Source organism: Mytilus galloprovincialis, chromosome 13 (genome assembly GCF_965363235.1).
Source record: "Mytilus galloprovincialis chromosome 13, xbMytGall1.hap1.1, whole genome shotgun sequence".
NCBI lineage: Eukaryota > Metazoa > Mollusca > Bivalvia > Mytilida > Mytilidae > Mytilus > Mytilus galloprovincialis.
In genome coordinates this window covers 30537716-30556198 of record NC_134850.1, presented here as the reverse complement: position 1 = coordinate 30556198, position 18483 = coordinate 30537716, and the positions used below count along the sequence as shown (strand labels likewise).

Here is an 18483-nt window from a genome sequence, read left to right as displayed (position 1 = left end):
GTTGTGGATTTGAACCTGTCAAATAGAAGGTACATTTGTCTTTGATCTGAATTGACTAGCTAAAAGATTGTCAGTTTTCCTACCAATTGTTGATACTGTAAATTCAGAAATTATTGCGTTCATTTATTATTGCAAATTTGTAATTTTAGGTTTAAATGGGATTTTAATTTTTGAGATATTCAGAAAATTCCTGTTTGATTCATATAATTTTTTTAAAAATGCAAGTTTTAATTATTGCAATCATTACCCTGTCGCCTTTCTATTTTGAACAGGTGAAGTGAAGAACACAACATTTATACTACAAGCATCAGATCTTCAAGACTCAGATGGCAATACCATACAATATGTGTCCCTTGTAGCCAAGTCTACAAATGGGAGATTTATTTTTGAGAAAGAGAAAGTGATTCTTTTGTCTAGACAAAGTGGATATATTTTTATACAGACAGACAAACCTGTGTATACACCTAACCAAGAAGGTACATTCATAATTAGGGCTATTTTCCTAATGCACTTAGGTTACAGGTTTGGTTGACTTGCTTGCTTTGTTTGTTGTTTGTATAATTGTTTGCTCAAGTACTGTAATAACTTTTACAATAGCAATCAATTGAAATGTGGGTCTTCAGCTTGTTTAATGCTTTTGAATGCTTGCATAAGCAAACATTTATACAAACAAATCAAGCAAGCTAACCAAACCTTTAAACTACATGCACTAGGAAAATAGCTCTAAGATAGAATATTTTTACAAAATTGAAACAAACTGGCTGTTAAAGCCTAATTACTATTTCAATATTTTACTTCCATTAAAGATTTAACATAAAATCATATTTTATTTTTTTAATATCTCATAGCTTATGCCCCTTTAACTGTGTTTATAAGGAGATTTGACAATGAGTGCTATATTATAACAAAAAAAAATTTTTTTTGGCCAATATAATTACTTAATCATTAATTATTTTTTTTAAACAAGATAACCAATCTTAAAAAAACCCAGTCCGAGATTATCAATTATTAATAAAAAATCATCAAATATTTAGCCTGGTAATCAAATAGTCACTATAAAAATGGTGATGTAATCACATAAAAAACAACCCCATGTGGAGGCTCATTTCTAATTTGGTTATAAAATTTGTGATTTTCACAATTAGAACTGGTTTTTGACATAAATGCAGGGCATTTTGAATTATCTACACATACAATATTTCAGTAAGGATAAGAGTAATTCCATTGGACGAGGTGAGAAGACCATCGACTGTTCCTGTGCATATTGATATCAAGGTAAACTAATAAACTTTTATATTATCAATTACTCATTTATTTTCGTTGTTATCAAATTGTCTATCAAAAACTATCTTTATATATATATACAAGATTTTGTAATCAGCAAGTAATCATATGAATGTAATCTTAAAGTAATCTAAAAGTAATCATGATTACACCTGTTTTTTGCAATGTAATCGATTACATTATGATTACTTGTAATCAGAAATGGCATGATTACTGATTACATAGGATTACACTGCAAAATGTAATCGATTGCAGCTGATTACGATTACTGATTACGATTACCCCATGCCTGTTATCAATTGGCATGCATGGATTGAGGAAAACTTGCATTTTCATGGATATTTGATTTCATGGTTTTGTCAAAGTCTGTATACAACCCAATAGCAAATTTGTGATCCATTGAACATTTAAATTCATAGTTTATCTGTACCAACGAAAAACCATAAAAATTGGTATCCCATGAATAATAATGAATCCGCAGTATTATACTCAGTTATTTCAACCTTGCTGTTATAAGAATAGGATATGAAGTATGACTACCGATTAGACAACTATCCATCAAAGTTCAAATGGAGTGGATTTAAGCTATTATAAACAACCTAACAGTAAAAACCCATACTGTATAGTCAGCTTTAAAAGGCCCTGACATGAAAAATGTAAAACAATTCAATTGAGAAAACTAACTGCCTAATTTGTAACAAAATAATTTACGAAAAACAAATATGATGAACATTAACTTAACAAAAACCACTCTACAGGCTCCTGACTTGGAACAGGCTTGTATGTAGAGTTAATTCTGCTTAACGTAATGATCTTTCCTTGTTTAACTAAATCTAGCAAATGTGAAAATTGCAAAACTAAATTGCTGTCAAATTGGCTAGTAAGGGCCAAATGTGAAATGAAGTTTCAGCGAAAAATAAGTAACATTAGTTGGTTTACAGTAGGCTCTGGATTAGCAGACTTATTCGATGTACTGGATTTTTTACTTTTTTTCATCATAAACTGATTACATAATATATACACCAATTATTTTTTTAGAACCCACAAGGAGTTATAGTCCAAAGGAAGAATGCCACATACCATGGAAGTTTTATAACAGATAAATTTCTGCTACCATCACGCCCATTCTATGGTAATAACTGGACTGTTGAGGCTAGGTTCACTAATGGGGTAGGTATGAAATATTCATGCTATGTATTAGCTGTGAAACCATTATAGCTTTTAGGTCCTTTTTTTTTTTTTTACTATTTGTGGACCATTTATGTATGGTCCGCAAATATTCAAAAAATAACATAAGGACTGAAGAGCCACAGTTCGGCAGCTAGCTTTCTATGAAAAAGTTAAATTTTATTTTGGTTTTAAACATATTTTATTCATAATGATATGAAAAAGGCTTGAGTTCAATTTCAAACACACCTTTCCGTTTACAAACATTTATAACATATCGAATGTTTGAAATTTGAAATCATAAGTAAAGTGATCTGTTATATATTTCTTGTAGCTTTATTATTTTATAATTTTTGCTATAAGGTAGATTTTTTGACAGATAGGTATATACCTTGTCCCTCACTTTTTGTTGGTTTTAGTATTTGGAATATGCACAAATACATGAACCATGGCAGAGTAAAACTGATAAATGCATTGCATTGAAATATTTATTGAAACTGAATACAAATAAGAAAACATATATAAATGTGCTTATAAATACATCAGAAATTAAAAATGTTCTCCTTAAAATTTTACTTCAGAGCATCTTTACCTACCATAAAAATTATTAATTTTATAAATGTTCCATACTAACTATTATCGGGACAAGTAAAAGTAAAGATTTGCTTTCCAGAGTTTTAGAGCTTTGTCTGTATAATTTAAGGCAAAATTTTTCTACAAGGCTATTTAACTGACTGCTGATTTATACATAATTCCATTCTAATAATTATATCAATTTCAGTATATAAAGGACATGCACATCTTTTGTCCTAGGAACAGCTGTTCTTTAACAATTAATTCCAAATTCTTGTTTCCTTTTTCTTCAGCTTGAAACAGAAACAGTAGTGACATTTGAAGTAAAAGAGTATGGTAAGTATAATTGAAGTTTATAGACAATAGAATGAATACAACTATAATTTGTGTATTTGTTTACAAAAAAATAGAAGTAGGGAGAATATGTATTCATTTGCAAAGATTAGAAGTAGGGAGAATGTATTTATGTATTTTATTAATTATTTAATCCTGAAAAAAGAAATCCTGAGGTCAAAATTGTGCTTTACTTTAAGCAACTATTAAATATCCAAAAGAAAAAAAATCAAGAAATTTGCAATCATAAAGAAAATAAACCTATGAAGAGTTGATGGGAGATAACTCATATTCATATGAAAATTCCGGGATGTGATAAGATTGTGAATAAGACAACTATATACCACAGTTCAATTTATGTGAATGGAAGCAAAATATGGTCAAAAATGAGAAAAATACCATACTGTAATCTGTATAGTTAACTGTAAAAGGCCTGACTTGAAAAATGTTAAACAATTCAAAAGGAAAAAATAATTCATAACAATTTAACTTAATTTAACTTAAGAAAAACAAATATGACAGAAATGAACCAGCGACAACCTGTTTAAAGAAAACTGTGTTTCTAATATATTTTTATGCTACCATGCAATGATATATTGACTTGCTTCAAAATTGCCTTTCTAAATCATTTGAAAAAATGAGCAGTTAGTCTTAATAATTCAGCTCTTACAGATACCAAGATGAACAAACCTATAATATTTAAGCTGCCAATAGATGAATGGGTGTGGTTTTCTTTGAAATATTTGTTTACCATTAAATCCTGTGATATTTCAGTTTTACCAAAGTTCAGTATAACTCTGAAGTCAGAACCAGACATTATTCTCCCAACAACAGAGACAATAAGAATAAATGTTTCAGCCAAGTGAGTATTTACAAATGTTAATGTAGTTAAGGAGTTTTCTGCCATCTTGAATTGCCTCAAGTGAATTGCAGAAGACTGCCAATATTTCATCTAGATATTAATTGAAATCAGCCAAATTTACGTTGAAATTGAAATTAAATAAACTAATTGGACTTTTTTCTCAAATGATGAAAATAAATTCTTATGATTGGATTGTATCATAATAAATTTTGTTTGTGGCCAAGTTCGGATGGATATCTAGAGTAGATAGGATTGACATGGTCATATATAACACCTGTTATGATTGGATATAGCTTTCCCGCCATTAGAACTCAATGAGCCCTGGGTTGTGGCAGGGCTGCTATCGATATCCCGGATGTTATGACGTCGATCCAATCAAATTTGAATGTAAACATATTCAGAGTAGGGGCCTTGTATTTCCGGTAATCTAGAGTCCTTACTCTTCAAAATTATTTACCGCTTATATGGAACTAGAGACAGTACTCGAGGTTCCATCCGAACTTGGCCTAAGACATAACACTACAGAAGATAACTCTGTAACAATCAGCTGAACGTTTTAATCTAGTTTTATTAAACATTTAGTTTCTCGATGATCAAGATCAATATTTGTCAAACTGCTTTATATCCAATGAAATTTAAAGTGTGTGGTTCAAGTTTTTTGAATTTTTTGTCAAAGGGTCAAAGTGAATATTTTGTCAAAATTTTATGAAAATTAAATGAGACACATTAATTTAAGTCAAAGTGTTTGGTACCACCTTAAAATGTTATCCCTTTGATATCGTTTCTGTATCCAGAGGCTGTCATTTGAACCACAGACAATATCTTGACCAATCATGGTTTGATAATGTCCTTTGGGGTCAAGTAGACTCATATTAACTTTGAGGTCACTCTGAGGGTCTAGTTAATGGTCATGATTTTTTTAATGTTTTGTAAACAGCAGAGAAAACCCTAAGTATTTTGCAGTTAAAAGTTTGAAATCTGAACATCATTTGGATATTTCAGTTATTTTCATGGAAAAGCAATTGATGGTACCTGTGTATTATCTTATGGAATTATTACAGATGGACAACATAAAATCAGTGATGTTGACCTGAAACAGCAGGTAAAACTTCAAATTTGAATTTTATTCACAATAAAAACTTAACTAGAAATTTTAACATAGTTTATACTGTAACCAACAAGCATGTAATGTGGAAATATTTATGGTTCTGAAGATGCAAGGATACTTTGCCATTGGATGTTGGAAGTATGAATACTGTTAATTCAGAAATTATATTGCAAAAATGCGACCAAGTTATAATTGCAATAATTTAAACTCTCATTTTGATTTTTTTATGCCCCACCTACGATAGTAGAGGGGCATTATGTTTTCTGGTCTGTGGCTCCGTTCGTCTGTGCGTCCGTTCGTCCGTCTGTGCGTCCCTCCGTTCAGGTTAAAGTTTTTGGTCAAGCCAAATTAGACTTTTGACCCCAATTTCACGGTCCACTGAACATAGAAAATGAAAGTGGGAGTTTCAGGTTAAAGTTTTTGGTCAAGGTAGTTTTTGGTGAAACTGAAGTCCAATCAACTTGAAACTTAGTAAACTTGTTGCTTATGATATAATCTTTTTAATTTTGAAGCCAAATTAGACTTTTGACCCCAATTTCACGGTCCACTAAACATAGAAATGAAAGTGGGAGTTTCAGGTTAAAGTTTTTGGTCAAGGTAGTTTTTGATAAAATTGAATTCCAATCAACTTGAAACTTAGTACATATGTTCCCTCTAGTAAAATCTTTCTAATTTTAATACCAAATTAGATTATTACCCAATTTCACGGTCCATGGAACATGGAAAAGGATAGTGCGAGTGGGGCATCCGTGTACTTTGGACACATTCTTGTTTTATATGAATTAATCATTATTTTTCTAAATATTGCAATTTAGGCTTAAGGACAAAATCTCATCAACAAATGCATGCAATAATTTCTGAATTTATAGTAGATAGGTTTCGGTATATTGAATAAGAGTTATTAATTTTGACTAACCAACTTGAAATATGTGGTACCAACTAGTTTATAGATCCTTACAACATCAAAGTGATGTCTCTAGCAAATATAAAGGAATTATAATTGCTCATAAAAAAAAAACTTTTTCTATAGTCTAGCAGTCAGTATACAAAGTTGATTTTTCTAATGATTTTGAAGGTTTTTGTGCTCGTATACCTCCAAGATTACAATAGAAGGGAAGTAACTCTTTTTCAAATTGTGTCAATTGAAACCTATCAATTATTAGTTTTAGAAATTACAGTCGATTTCAATGAGTGTGTAGGCAAAGGTGAAATCTTTGGTTAGCTTGTTTGCTAGCTGAACCGTGAAGTCATTGTTAGGTTAGTTAAACTACCCTTATTTAAGAGTAGACTAGTCCGACAGATAACCAATCTATCTGTCTGTAGGACTGGGCTACTTCGAATGGAGGGTAGTATACCTAACCTTACAATAACTTCACAGTTCAGCTAGCAAGCAAGCTAACCAAAGATATTACCTTTAGCTACACACTCATTGAAATTGGCTGTAATGATTATTGTTAAGTAGCATTAAATATTGAGTCCCAATCTGCCAAAGAATCAGGCAGTGTTGAAAACATGACACCAAAAACTTGCACAAGTTTACATTAATTTAAATTCGAAATATATAATGGTGCATGAATATAACTTTTTGTTCTGGTATCTGAAGATTTAACTTAGTTGAAATGCACAAGAAATTAACAATAAAGGGGAGCTAACTATGTAATTTGCTATCATTCCTAACCAACAATTATCTAAATATTTCTCTTATTACCAAACACACAGAAACTAAAGTCCTACAATTTCTAACTCAGGATGAGTGTTAATCAAAATAGAAGGGTTTATGTCATATTGACAGGTTTGTTTTGGCCATGTTTTAAATTCTTTTTTATTGCCTGATTCTTTTAAAGACTGGCACATGTTTTCCGTATCCAGTTGCCTCAGCCTGACCTTTCTCGTAAAAATCTGGTGATTGCAGTTACGCAAGTGCAAAGGGGAAACCCAAATTGGTAACAAATGTTAAAATCACTCAGTCATCAAAATAATCTAAATTTTATTGTATATGTTATACATGTGCTCACTTGAATATACATGCTTCTCTTTTGATTGTTTACAAAGATGACAATCGGTAAACTTAGCATTCAAAACTTAACTATTTTAATTAGCTGCCATATTTTCACAACAAAACTGACCAAGTAAAATAATTTTTTTGACAATTATACAAAATGGATGCGTAACAAATGATAAAATCATACACAGAAGACCAAGTTTATGATATATGCATGCTTTGGTTCAAGAATTGAATTAACTTTATTTTTCAACTGTTACTCGTTTCATATTACTTTAATTAAAAAAAAACCTTTTGATGCCATTTCAATTTGTTGTTTTCAGATGACAGTGGGATCAACAGATTTTGAAATAAGTAAGAATACATTGGAGGAGAGATTTCCATCCTACTGGTTCCCTGATGGAGCAAGACTATATCTGGAGGTTACCATACTAGATAAGGGAACAGGAAGAAGGGAACAAGTTTCTGATAAAAAAACTGTGTTCTCTAACCATCCATATAAAATATCTGTAGAAAAATCACAGAAATACTTCAAACCTGGAATTCCTTATGACTTGGTAGTAAGTATAAGAATAGTTAAATATGATTGTGGAACATGATTATCACTTCTTGTTATCATGTTCTGGATGAACTAAGTTGAAATAAAAAAATGTAGAATTTAAAATTGATACTATTTGTCAGAAGACAAAAATGGTACTGCATTAGTTCAGGAACAAAGAAAGTTGATATTTGATTTTAAACTGCAGATACTTCTTGTTTGTCTAAATATAACATTTTGTTCAATCATTTCTTGGCTAGTTTTGAAAATCATCTTCATTAGTTATGTTTCAGTACTCATGTTTCAACAAATAATTACATGCAGTGACACAGGTAAAGATCCTGATTTGGTATTGGTTCTTTCAAAAGAAATCTGTACTAATATTAAAAATATTAAATGAAATGACTCAGGTTTACATATGACTTATAATAATTATATACTGTTGATTTATGAATATTCATGGGGTATACAATTTTGTTTATTTCATTGGTATGCATAATAAAAAAAATCAAATGCTCAAAGAAGTTTAAATTTTCTGCAGGCTTGTATAGTGCACACTTTGGCAAAACCATGTTATCAAATATCAATGAAAATACAATTGTTCCTCAACCCACAAAAATAAATAATCTATAGTATTGTGAGATTAAAATGCCTATTTTTCTCTATCATACTAACCTGAGTTATCTTCCCCTATTAATAATTTTTTTTTGTTTTTAAGATTGACACTTTCTTTGCCAATGGAAAGCCAGCACCAAACTGTCCACTAAGTATATCTTGTGGAAAGAGAACAACTCATGGCAACGTTATACCTATTAGAAGATTCAATGTAGAATCTGATGAGACCGGACGAATCGTTAAGCCTGTTCATATTGAAAACAGAGATAGAAAATTATCATGTACAGTATGTATATTTCATGAGGCTCTAGATTGACAGAATAGAGAATAATGGACAAAAAAGTGTAGCTTTTACACTATACCTTTGATAACTATCTATGTTGAACAATATGCTAACCTATCAAAATAATGTCATTAGTAATAACTTTTTGGACGCCATTATGATTCTCTAGATAGCATGAGCTTTTGGGGCTATCTACATCTGATTAGCAGCTACTTTTTATGGCCAAAATCTAGGTAGGGCTACGTAGCAACTACAATATTGAACGCAACCCTGGCTTGTACATATGTTTGTTATGAGGTGAAATAAGGATTTTGTCACAGATTTTACTATTCCCTGAACATTCAAATGTTATTGAGCAATCTGGGTATGGTTTTCTTATTCTTTTTAGTGTAATATTTTATCCTTGCTTTATTTATTAGATAAAGACAGATGCTGACAGAAATAACTATACATATTCAGTCCAATCAGTGGTGACATTTGCTGTTGAAGCCATGCAATCACCATCTAACAGATTTATCAGTGTCAAACCTACTTTGGTAAGTAGCCACATGTATTTATGGTTGTATTTATAGTAATTTGTATTGTCATACAAACGTATTAATGAGAAAGTTGTTAAAGAAAATTTAATAATTTAATTTTGGATGTAACACGTCTTCTGATTGGCTGACATTATTTTGTTATGAGCCCATAGACATAATTTAGTCAAGTGACTGTGACATCATCAACGTTTTTTCATGGTTTTCTACAGTTTAAAATGGAATTTAGGATTAAATTATAAGAAATGAATGTAATATTTTTTCTGTCTATTCGAAATAACATAGAAAATGTGGTGCACACTGTTAAATAACCCGCTACGCGTGTTATTCAGTGTGCACCACATTTTTTATGTTATTTCTTCACAGACAGAAAAAATATTACAGTCATTCCTTAAATAAATTACAACAGCTTACTGCGGATTCATTATTATTCGTTGGATACCAATTTTTGTGGATTTCGTAGGTACAGGTGAACCACAAATTTAAATGTTCAAGGAATTACATTTTTTTTATTGGTTTGTATACCTACTTTTGGGATCCCCACAAAATCAAATTTCCCTGAACATATAAGTTTTCCTCAATCCACGAAAATTGATATCCACAAAAAAATAAATGAATCAACAGGATTTGAATTTATATCCGCAGTAGAGGATATGTTATTCAAAATATACTTGATGGTTTTATTCAGCTTTTATCGTAGTTCAAGTATGACCGTAGGGACATGTGGGGTATTCCTCAAATGATACAGTAACCAAATGACAAAACAAACCAAGGAAGACATGTAGTAACTTTCATACTACAATTTTCTGAAAATTGTCATCTTTCTTTTTTAAAAAGTTATATATTGCAATGTAGTTAGACCCTGCAATGAAAAGTAGTTGGTACAAGTTTAAAAGTTATCCTAAATACTCTTGTTATGAACACTTTGCACATCATCAGTATTTTGAGGTAAAAAACAACAAACTACAAAACTTAGTACAACTTTATGAACACCTTGACATCATCAGTATTTTGAGGTAAAAAACAACAAACTACAAAACTTAGTACAACTTCAAATTAAATAACTTGTTTCGTTATACCTTAGTTTCTTTATTTTAGAATGATGGGAGATTAACTGCTCAAGTTACAACAAGGAGATTAAGATCAAATCAGTTTTACCACCTGGTGAGGCATTTTACTTTATTTTTTATTTTTCTCCTGAAATTAAGTGTTAAAAAAACAGAATTTAAACTGAAAAGCTGTGATGTGCATGTATGTTTAAGATAATGTAAGAAAATCAAATAAACAAAAGACATTTTAAGATGTAAGCTTTTTTTTTTAATTTTTGTCGAGCCTGCAACTTTTGTTGCAGAAAGCTCGACATAGGTATAGTGATCTGGCGGCGGCGGCGGCGGCGGCGTTAGCTAACTTCTTAAAAGCTTTATATTTTAGAAGGTGTAAGACCTGGATGCTTCATACTTTGTATATAGATGCCTCATGTTACGAAATTTCCGTCAGTAACATACCCAATGTCCTTGACCTCATTTTCATGGTTCAGTGACCACTTGAAAAAAAAGTTCAAATTTTTTATAATGTTGAATTCTCTCTTATTATAAGTAATAGGATAACTATATTTGATATGTGCGTACCTTGCAAGGTCCTCATGTCTGTCAGACAGTTTTCACTTGACCTCGACCTCATTTCATGGATCAGTGAACAAGGTTAAGTTTTGGTGGTCAAGTCCATATCTCAGATACTATAAGCAATAGGGCTAGTATATTCGGTGTATGGAAGGACTGTAAGGTGTATATGTCCAACTGGCAGTTGTCATTTGACCTTGACCTCATTTTCATGGTTCAGTGGTTATAGTTAAATTTTTGTGTTTTGGTCTGTTTTTCTCATACTATATGCAATAGGTCTACTATATTTGTTGTATGGAATGATTGTAAGGTGTACCTGTCTAGCGGGCTGATGTCATGTGACCTTGACCTCATTTTCATGGTTCAGTGGTCAAAGTTAAGTTTTTGAGTTTTGGTCTTTTTATCTAATACTATATGCCATAGGTCATCTATATATGGTTAATGGAAATATTTTATGATCTTTATGTCAGTCGCACAGGTTTTATTTGACCTTGACCTCATTTTCACGGTTCATTGCACAGTGTTAAGTTTTTGTGTTTTGGTCTATTTTTCTTAAACTATAAGTAATAGGTCAACTATATATGTTGTATAGAAGCATTGTTAGCTGTACATGTCTGCCTGGCATGGTTCATCTGACCTTGACCTCATTTTCAAGGTTCATTGGTCTTTGTTTAGTTATCTTGGTAAATGTTAAGTTTATGCGACAGTTGTATTAAAGCTTAGCTTTATACTTAGGACTATCAACATAATATCATTGATTAGTATAGAAGGCGAGACATTTCAGTGTGTGCACTCTTGTTTCAAACTTATCCAATACATTTTTAAATTTTAATTGATTTCTAGATATACTATTTGAATATGAAAAAATTATCTTTCTTTTAGAAAAGAAACAAAATATGACCCAACTTATTTTTGTGGATATTTTTTTCATGTCTACCTTTTATTGGCCTATTTTGCATGTCATTCCTTGTCATTCAACTGTAGTAACAGAGACATGTTTTTTTTAGCTGATTTCAGGTGGAAGAATTTTGTCAGTTTTACAGTCTAGGGGAAGTAACTCTTATTTACAAGCTATCAACAGCGACATGGGACCAAACTTGCGTATTGTGACTTATGCCTTTAACTGGAGATGGGGAGGAGCTGCAGAAGTAGCAGCTGATTCTTCCACAATTGAAGTTGTTCCTTCTTGTCACCATCAAGAGGTATTTCTTATTCTAATGCAACATTGTTTGTAACATTCATTTTGATTGGATAATGTCACCAATTTTCATGTCATCAATTCACAATTGATGCTATGAAAACCTATGCTCAAGTGCAGACGATGTCTGACTGATTTTAAATGTATAATTTGACATAGTTTTCTTACAGTTTTATTAGAATGGAGATATCAATATTGAATTTAAGGCTCCTATGGTATTAATTGGTGATTAGATGATCACAAATACCTGTGTACTGGCTCCACTAACGAGTCGCCAGTAAACTTAATTTGTGACCATCAAATCACCAGTTGATTCCGTCAGAGCTTAATACTCAAAACAGTTACCTTCTAATTGCTATATAAGATTATATGATAAGATAATCTTTTTATTAAAATCAAAAGATCTATATATTAGATATACACAAGACACAGAATACTCTGTCTTTAAAACAGTGTCTGAACAGGATATAATGTAAAATATTAACAGTTTTTTCTCAGTACTGAGAATTATATTGACCAAATGATTTTCAGATACTTTCAAGCAATTTTAAGTAACAGACTAAACATACCCTATGTAAAAGAACTTTTTTTTAAAGCAAAAATCTAGGTATCTTCTAGTTCTGAAGGATTGATATTTTTCAGTGGACACATTTCAAATAGGCATAAGAATCATTTGAAAAAACTTGGTTTCTATCAATGTAATATGCAACAGATAAGCTAAGTTAGTTAAGTTTGCAACTGCTTTGTTTGTTATTTTACCTGTTTTCATACTTGTTTTCGTTTTGAGCATTATGAATTAAATTGTTTACATTTATTAATATCTTTAGTGTCCTTTTTAAAGGGGTAAAGATTTTTGAAATTATTTATGAAGTACCTATTTTAGGTCTGATTTGAATTTTAAGGCATAGCAGTGATATTGTTTGCCTCAAATTACAGCCGAAATTCTGCCTTTTCCGCTAGAGAAAATTCCCAATAACTAAAAAAAAATGGCTTTAAATTCCTCCCAAAAAGTTTTATATTTTCCCAAAACAGTGATGGCATTGGTAGTAATGCTTGTAAATTTCGTATTCATGTTATTATTTTGATATTAGAAAGCACTTTTGATATCCAGTTTTCTGATCAGAATCATCATGGTGTTTGTAACACATGTGGTTTTCAATGCATTAAGTACCATCATTGTTTCTGTGTCTTTCCCCTCTCCAAAAAGTACCTTTCAGCAAGGACGTATAACTAACATATACGTCCTTGCTTTCAGGTTGAAAATGTCTGACAACCAAAATATACATGAAAAAACAGTGTAGAAAAGACAGCAAAGGTCAGCAAAAAATCGAAGATGTGTTTAAAATAAAATATACAAATTTCCCAATTTCAATAAAAATATGCATTTTTCCCAATAAAAAACAGTAGAGGTAGTTTTGAAAAAAGACAACAATATCACTGCATAGGCATAAGAAATTGAAAAAAAAAAATATCTGTCAGATTACTATGTCATCCACTATATATGTAAATTGATGTGATAACTTTAATCATTGTAGCTTGAGATAATGGTGCCAAACATAGAAGTTAGTCCAAAGTCTGTCCTGACAATTAACGTTACTGGACCACCCCTCAGTAAAGTGGGATTTTTGGCCATAGACAAAGCTGTGTACCAAATTAGTGATAAAAACAGGCTGAAGAAAGAAAAGGTATAGACGCAACGTCAGATATTGCTACTATTAGTTCTAACAGAAAAATTACGTTCATTTTCCTTGTTGGGTTAATGCAATGTATAATACACAAGTATAAATGCTGTGAGATTCCATTCCAATATGATTTTATAATTGAAATAGGATATTAGATTTTATTGTCATTATTTTTGTGTCTTTGGTGGAATATTACTGCATTATATATTCAACCCAAAATATGATTTAATTCAAGCGGTGGTACAAGAGACAATAGATGTGTACTCTTTGTAATATGTGCATCATTTAGTTTTGTTGAAAGCAGGACATTTACAGTAAGCAGAGGAAGGAACCCGGGAATGCCATCCCTAGCATATTACGCTTGTTGCAAGGTCAAATAATGTTAACGGACAACCTTGCAAGACATTTTCATTAATTCGTATTTTCTATAGATAACCTGTAATCTTAATACAATTTGGTGTACCACTTACAGTTTTTAAAGTACCTTTTATTGGTATTATTAGTTTTCAAAGCTGAAAAATAGTCTTCACGAAATTATCTCTCTGTTTTTTGGCCGAAAAAGTTGTGTGAAGTTTTGTGAAGGCATGAAACTTAAACTGGGACATTTCCGCAAATCATTGCAAACCTATTGTGTTGAATTGAATTATGAATATGAAGCTAAAATTATTTGATAATTTGATTTTTTTGCAACTTACACTAAGTACAAAACGATCGGGCTTACAATTTGATAAACTATCTGTCAAAATTTTATTTTTTTAACTGAATATCTCAAGTTTCCCCAACTAAATTTTCCATGGGACATTTCAATTCATCATATTCTTTTCAAAATATATATGCAACTTTTATATGGAGAAAGCCATGTAAACCATTACTGAAATATATCACATCATAGAATGAGTCTTGCAAAATTTTGAAGAGCTGCGTGAACATTTCGTGAATTGTTCGAGTTTTATGTTTTAAGTTTGTTACATGGGACAACGTTAAGTAAACATTTTTTTCTAATAATCCGTGTCTTCCGATGTCTATGAATATTATATTTTTATTCTTTCTCTATCATAATGGGAAAATTTAAGAAGCAATCATTATTTTCATATATTGTTTGACATATTTATTTCAGTATTTCTAAGAAAATTTTCCTGTCAAATAATTACTTCGCGCTATTTTTCATTGTTGTAGCAATATCTCACATTGCGTCACAATAATTTATACTATTACTTTTTTACGAAATTTTCCTTTGATCTTTCTGACTGATAATTTCCTTTCTCAGCACAGTAGAGTGAAATGAAAAATTATGTCTAAGGGTGCACATGCATGTTGTTAATGAAATTAATAGGTAAAATAGCAATAAACAGATTATCGTTGGTCATCTCAACTCCATTGCCTTTCTCACTTTCCCCATACCAGCTCAAGCGGGAAAGTCAAAGTTGAGATGAAAAATGATTTATATTAGGGATAACTACACAAAGATTCAGTACATTTTCTGTAAACAGTTAGGCCATGACTGAAAAAATGGGTCCAGATGAGCTATATACATGTTTTTCATTTTTTTGCATTTTTTCAATACTACTAATGTGCTTACCATGAATACAAAATTTTATGATGATATCTCAACTGGTTTTTGAAAATACAGCACATTCTTATTCTGGATGTATTTGGGTGCATAGAATTAAAAAAAAAAATCCAATTCAAACAAATTCTTACTAATTATTTTCTTTGGCATTTTTAATGTATTACTATTAAATGAATTCAACCTCAAAATTGTATTTTCTGTCAGCATCCCAAATCTGAATATATATCTTGTTATTATTAACTTAATGTGCATGGTAAATATGTGGTTTTCATGGAAATTTTCCTGTCAAATATTTACTTTGCGCTGTTTTTCATTGTAGTAGCAATATCTAACATTGCGTCACATGTATTTTTACTTTTCAGGTTTTTTTAATATATATTTTTACATATCATTTTGTGTGTTGTTTCTTGTGGCATTGTACTGTCTCATGTTTATTACCCCGTAAATGTTATTTAACAAAAAGAAAAGGTTGTGTTTTGCCTTCCCAAGGCTGGAGCTAGTAGTAAAGGGGTTCTCGTTTGTACATGTATATCATATTTATTTTTATACGACCGCAAAATGTTTTGGGGAATGAATGGATCTCTATGAAATTTTTTAAGAAGGTTTAGATTGAGTTTGGGGATGATAGTCCCAACTGTTAAGGAATTAGGGACCAAAGAGGGTCATAAAACAAGCATTTTTTTAGTTTCAGGATAATAACTTGTGTTTTTTAAATAAAAGTATTTTGATTGCTCTGAAATTGTACCACAATGTTTAATACCACAGGTAGATATTAGGATTCATTTTGGGGGTTATGGTGCCAACAGTTTAGGAATTAAGGGCCGAAAAGGGACCTTAAACAAGTATTTTTGTAGTTTCCAGACAATAACTTGTGTTTAAATGAACGGATCTCTTTGAAGTTCTACTACAAGGTTCCATACTACAATGGATCTCTTTGAAATTATACTACAAGGTTCAATACTAAAAATGTTTGGATTTAGTTAGGGGTTAATTGCTCTGATGAGGGATTAAAAAAAGTGTTTTTTGCCCAATTTTTTTAAGGGGTTCATATTTTTTTTTCAAAATTTTTGAAAAGTTTCATGAAGAAAGAAGAAACCTTCAATTGCACAGTATTGCACAATAGATTTGTAAGATCTTAGACCACATTCCAAATTCATACAGTATCAAGCTTGAATATTGTGTCCAAATTTGCCCCAACTGTTCAGGGTTTGACCTCAGGAGTCATATCAGGCTGCACTCAGCAAAGCAATTTATTAGTAAATTGTTTAATATTATAAGATGTTTCAACCCCAGTTAGCTTTCAGTTTGGCAAAAAAATCAAATCCCAAGCCTTTGAATGTCACATTTGATATCTTGAATTAAACCTGAATAATAATGAAATATGCCAAATATACACTGAATTTCTGTAATTAGAAATGTTTATAATTTATTTGGAAATGATTTAAAATACCAATGTCTTGTTATTAAATGGATATGCCATGGAAAAGATATTTCTCATGTCTTAACATTTATAAATTTTTTATTCTGAATGTTGTCTGAATTGATTAGAGTAGAAACAAAGTTTTTATTTCGATGAAAATGAGACAACAAAACATAACAAAAACTAATTTATGCCAAACCAATTCACAAATATATTATATTTTACAGATGTTTTCATCTTTTGGTGATCATGATCTTGGTTGCAGTGTAGGTGGAGGAAATAATGTCAACAAAGTTTTTGAGGTAAGAGTAATTTACGTTATACTACCATGGTAGTAATTTATAGTTTTTAAGATTTGAGTTATTTTCGCTCACTTGGTTCAAATATTTGAACTATGGTGATCACTTTTAATTCATAATTTTACCTGTGTCTGTCTGTCCATCCATCTGTCCCATGAATATTTTTCGTCATCACATCTTTCTCAGGGACTATATCATAAGGTTTCCGAGTTTATATAAATCAGCTATACCGTGTGATGCGTTTTCAGATTCATCACTCAACAACTTCCTGTTTACCGAACACTTTTACATATGAAAGCCCAGTTGAGAATTTTCGTTACATTTTTCTCACAGTAACTACAATACAAGGATTTCTGAAATATGGTATCAGGGTTTAATAATTATAAGTCAGCTATACCGTGTGACGCATTTTCTGATACATCACTCAACAATTTCCTGGGCATGCAGGGGTATCATCAGTGAGCAGCAGATTGCAGTTTCACTTGTTTAATTTGAATAATATTTGGGTTTCCCAAAGCAAATTATGTAGATTATTGTATTGTGATTTTTGCTTGCAGCACTTGTAGTTATATATAATTTCTTGAATATTTTTTTTAAAATAGGACGCTGGATTGTTAGTCCTTACCAATGCAGAAGTTCAAACAAGTCAAAGAGACAGTGTTAAATGTCCTTCAACTGGTCGAAGAAAAAGATCGATAAGTAATTATAATTTTTATGGCAAAAAAAAGATTAAATAAATTAGGGATGTCAACTAGGTGAACAATTACCAATCAAGTACTCATAAGGTTTTAGAAAACACATGTAATGTTGACAATGGTGTAAGGATAAGAAGTGGAAGTACTCATTGAGGGTCATTAGAAGATGCAACAAATTTACTTTATTTGGAAACTTTTTTATTCCACCAAATATAGGGGACAGTCAGTTTTGCAACATTTTACAGTATGTCAGACGTAAATATTTGCTTTGACAGTACAAATATGACTAAATGGCTAATTTTAAAACATGTTTAGGGACGACATCAAAAGTTCAATGTAGGATAAAAAACTTAATTCACATAGTTTTTCCACTGACCCCACCTCTTAACTTAATTTGGGAAAAATTGATTTACCAATAAGGATATACCGGTATGTAAAAATCGATTTTTGATATACAAAACTTGCAGAATTTTAACTCCCCACCACCAAACTATTTGATTTAAATTTTTTATCCTACATCAATCTTTTGATGTTGTCCCTTAGTTTAAAGTGTTAGCTTAAGTTTAGACACTTATAATTGGAGTCATTTTAAATGGCAATGTAAAACAAGCATTAACAACAAAATACATTTTCTTTACTAAGTATGATTAACCAGTGATGCCTATTTGATTTTCTTAAAGAATCAATTTTATATAAAGA

At 30.9% G+C, this 18483-nt stretch overlaps 1 protein-coding gene across 1 annotated transcript in view; it reads left to right on the top strand.

Moving 5' to 3' along the window:
* The window catches only part of LOC143057234 (complement C3-like), a 57421-nt gene that overhangs the window by 2696 nt on the left and 36242 nt on the right, over positions 1-18483 (top strand). Inside the window, exons 3-16 of the mRNA XM_076230504.1 lie at positions 273-476; positions 1205-1275; positions 2323-2454; positions 3318-3360; positions 4132-4219; positions 5222-5321; positions 7653-7889; positions 8586-8768; positions 9185-9301; positions 10400-10465; positions 11928-12122; positions 13654-13803; positions 17018-17092; positions 17692-17788. Of these exons, the coding sequence (XP_076086619.1) occupies positions 273-476; positions 1205-1275; positions 2323-2454; positions 3318-3360; positions 4132-4219; positions 5222-5321; positions 7653-7889; positions 8586-8768; positions 9185-9301; positions 10400-10465; positions 11928-12122; positions 13654-13803; positions 17018-17092; positions 17692-17788 (1758 nt within the window). The remainder of the gene's footprint in view (positions 1-272; positions 477-1204; positions 1276-2322; positions 2455-3317; positions 3361-4131; positions 4220-5221; positions 5322-7652; positions 7890-8585; positions 8769-9184; positions 9302-10399; positions 10466-11927; positions 12123-13653; positions 13804-17017; positions 17093-17691; positions 17789-18483) is intronic.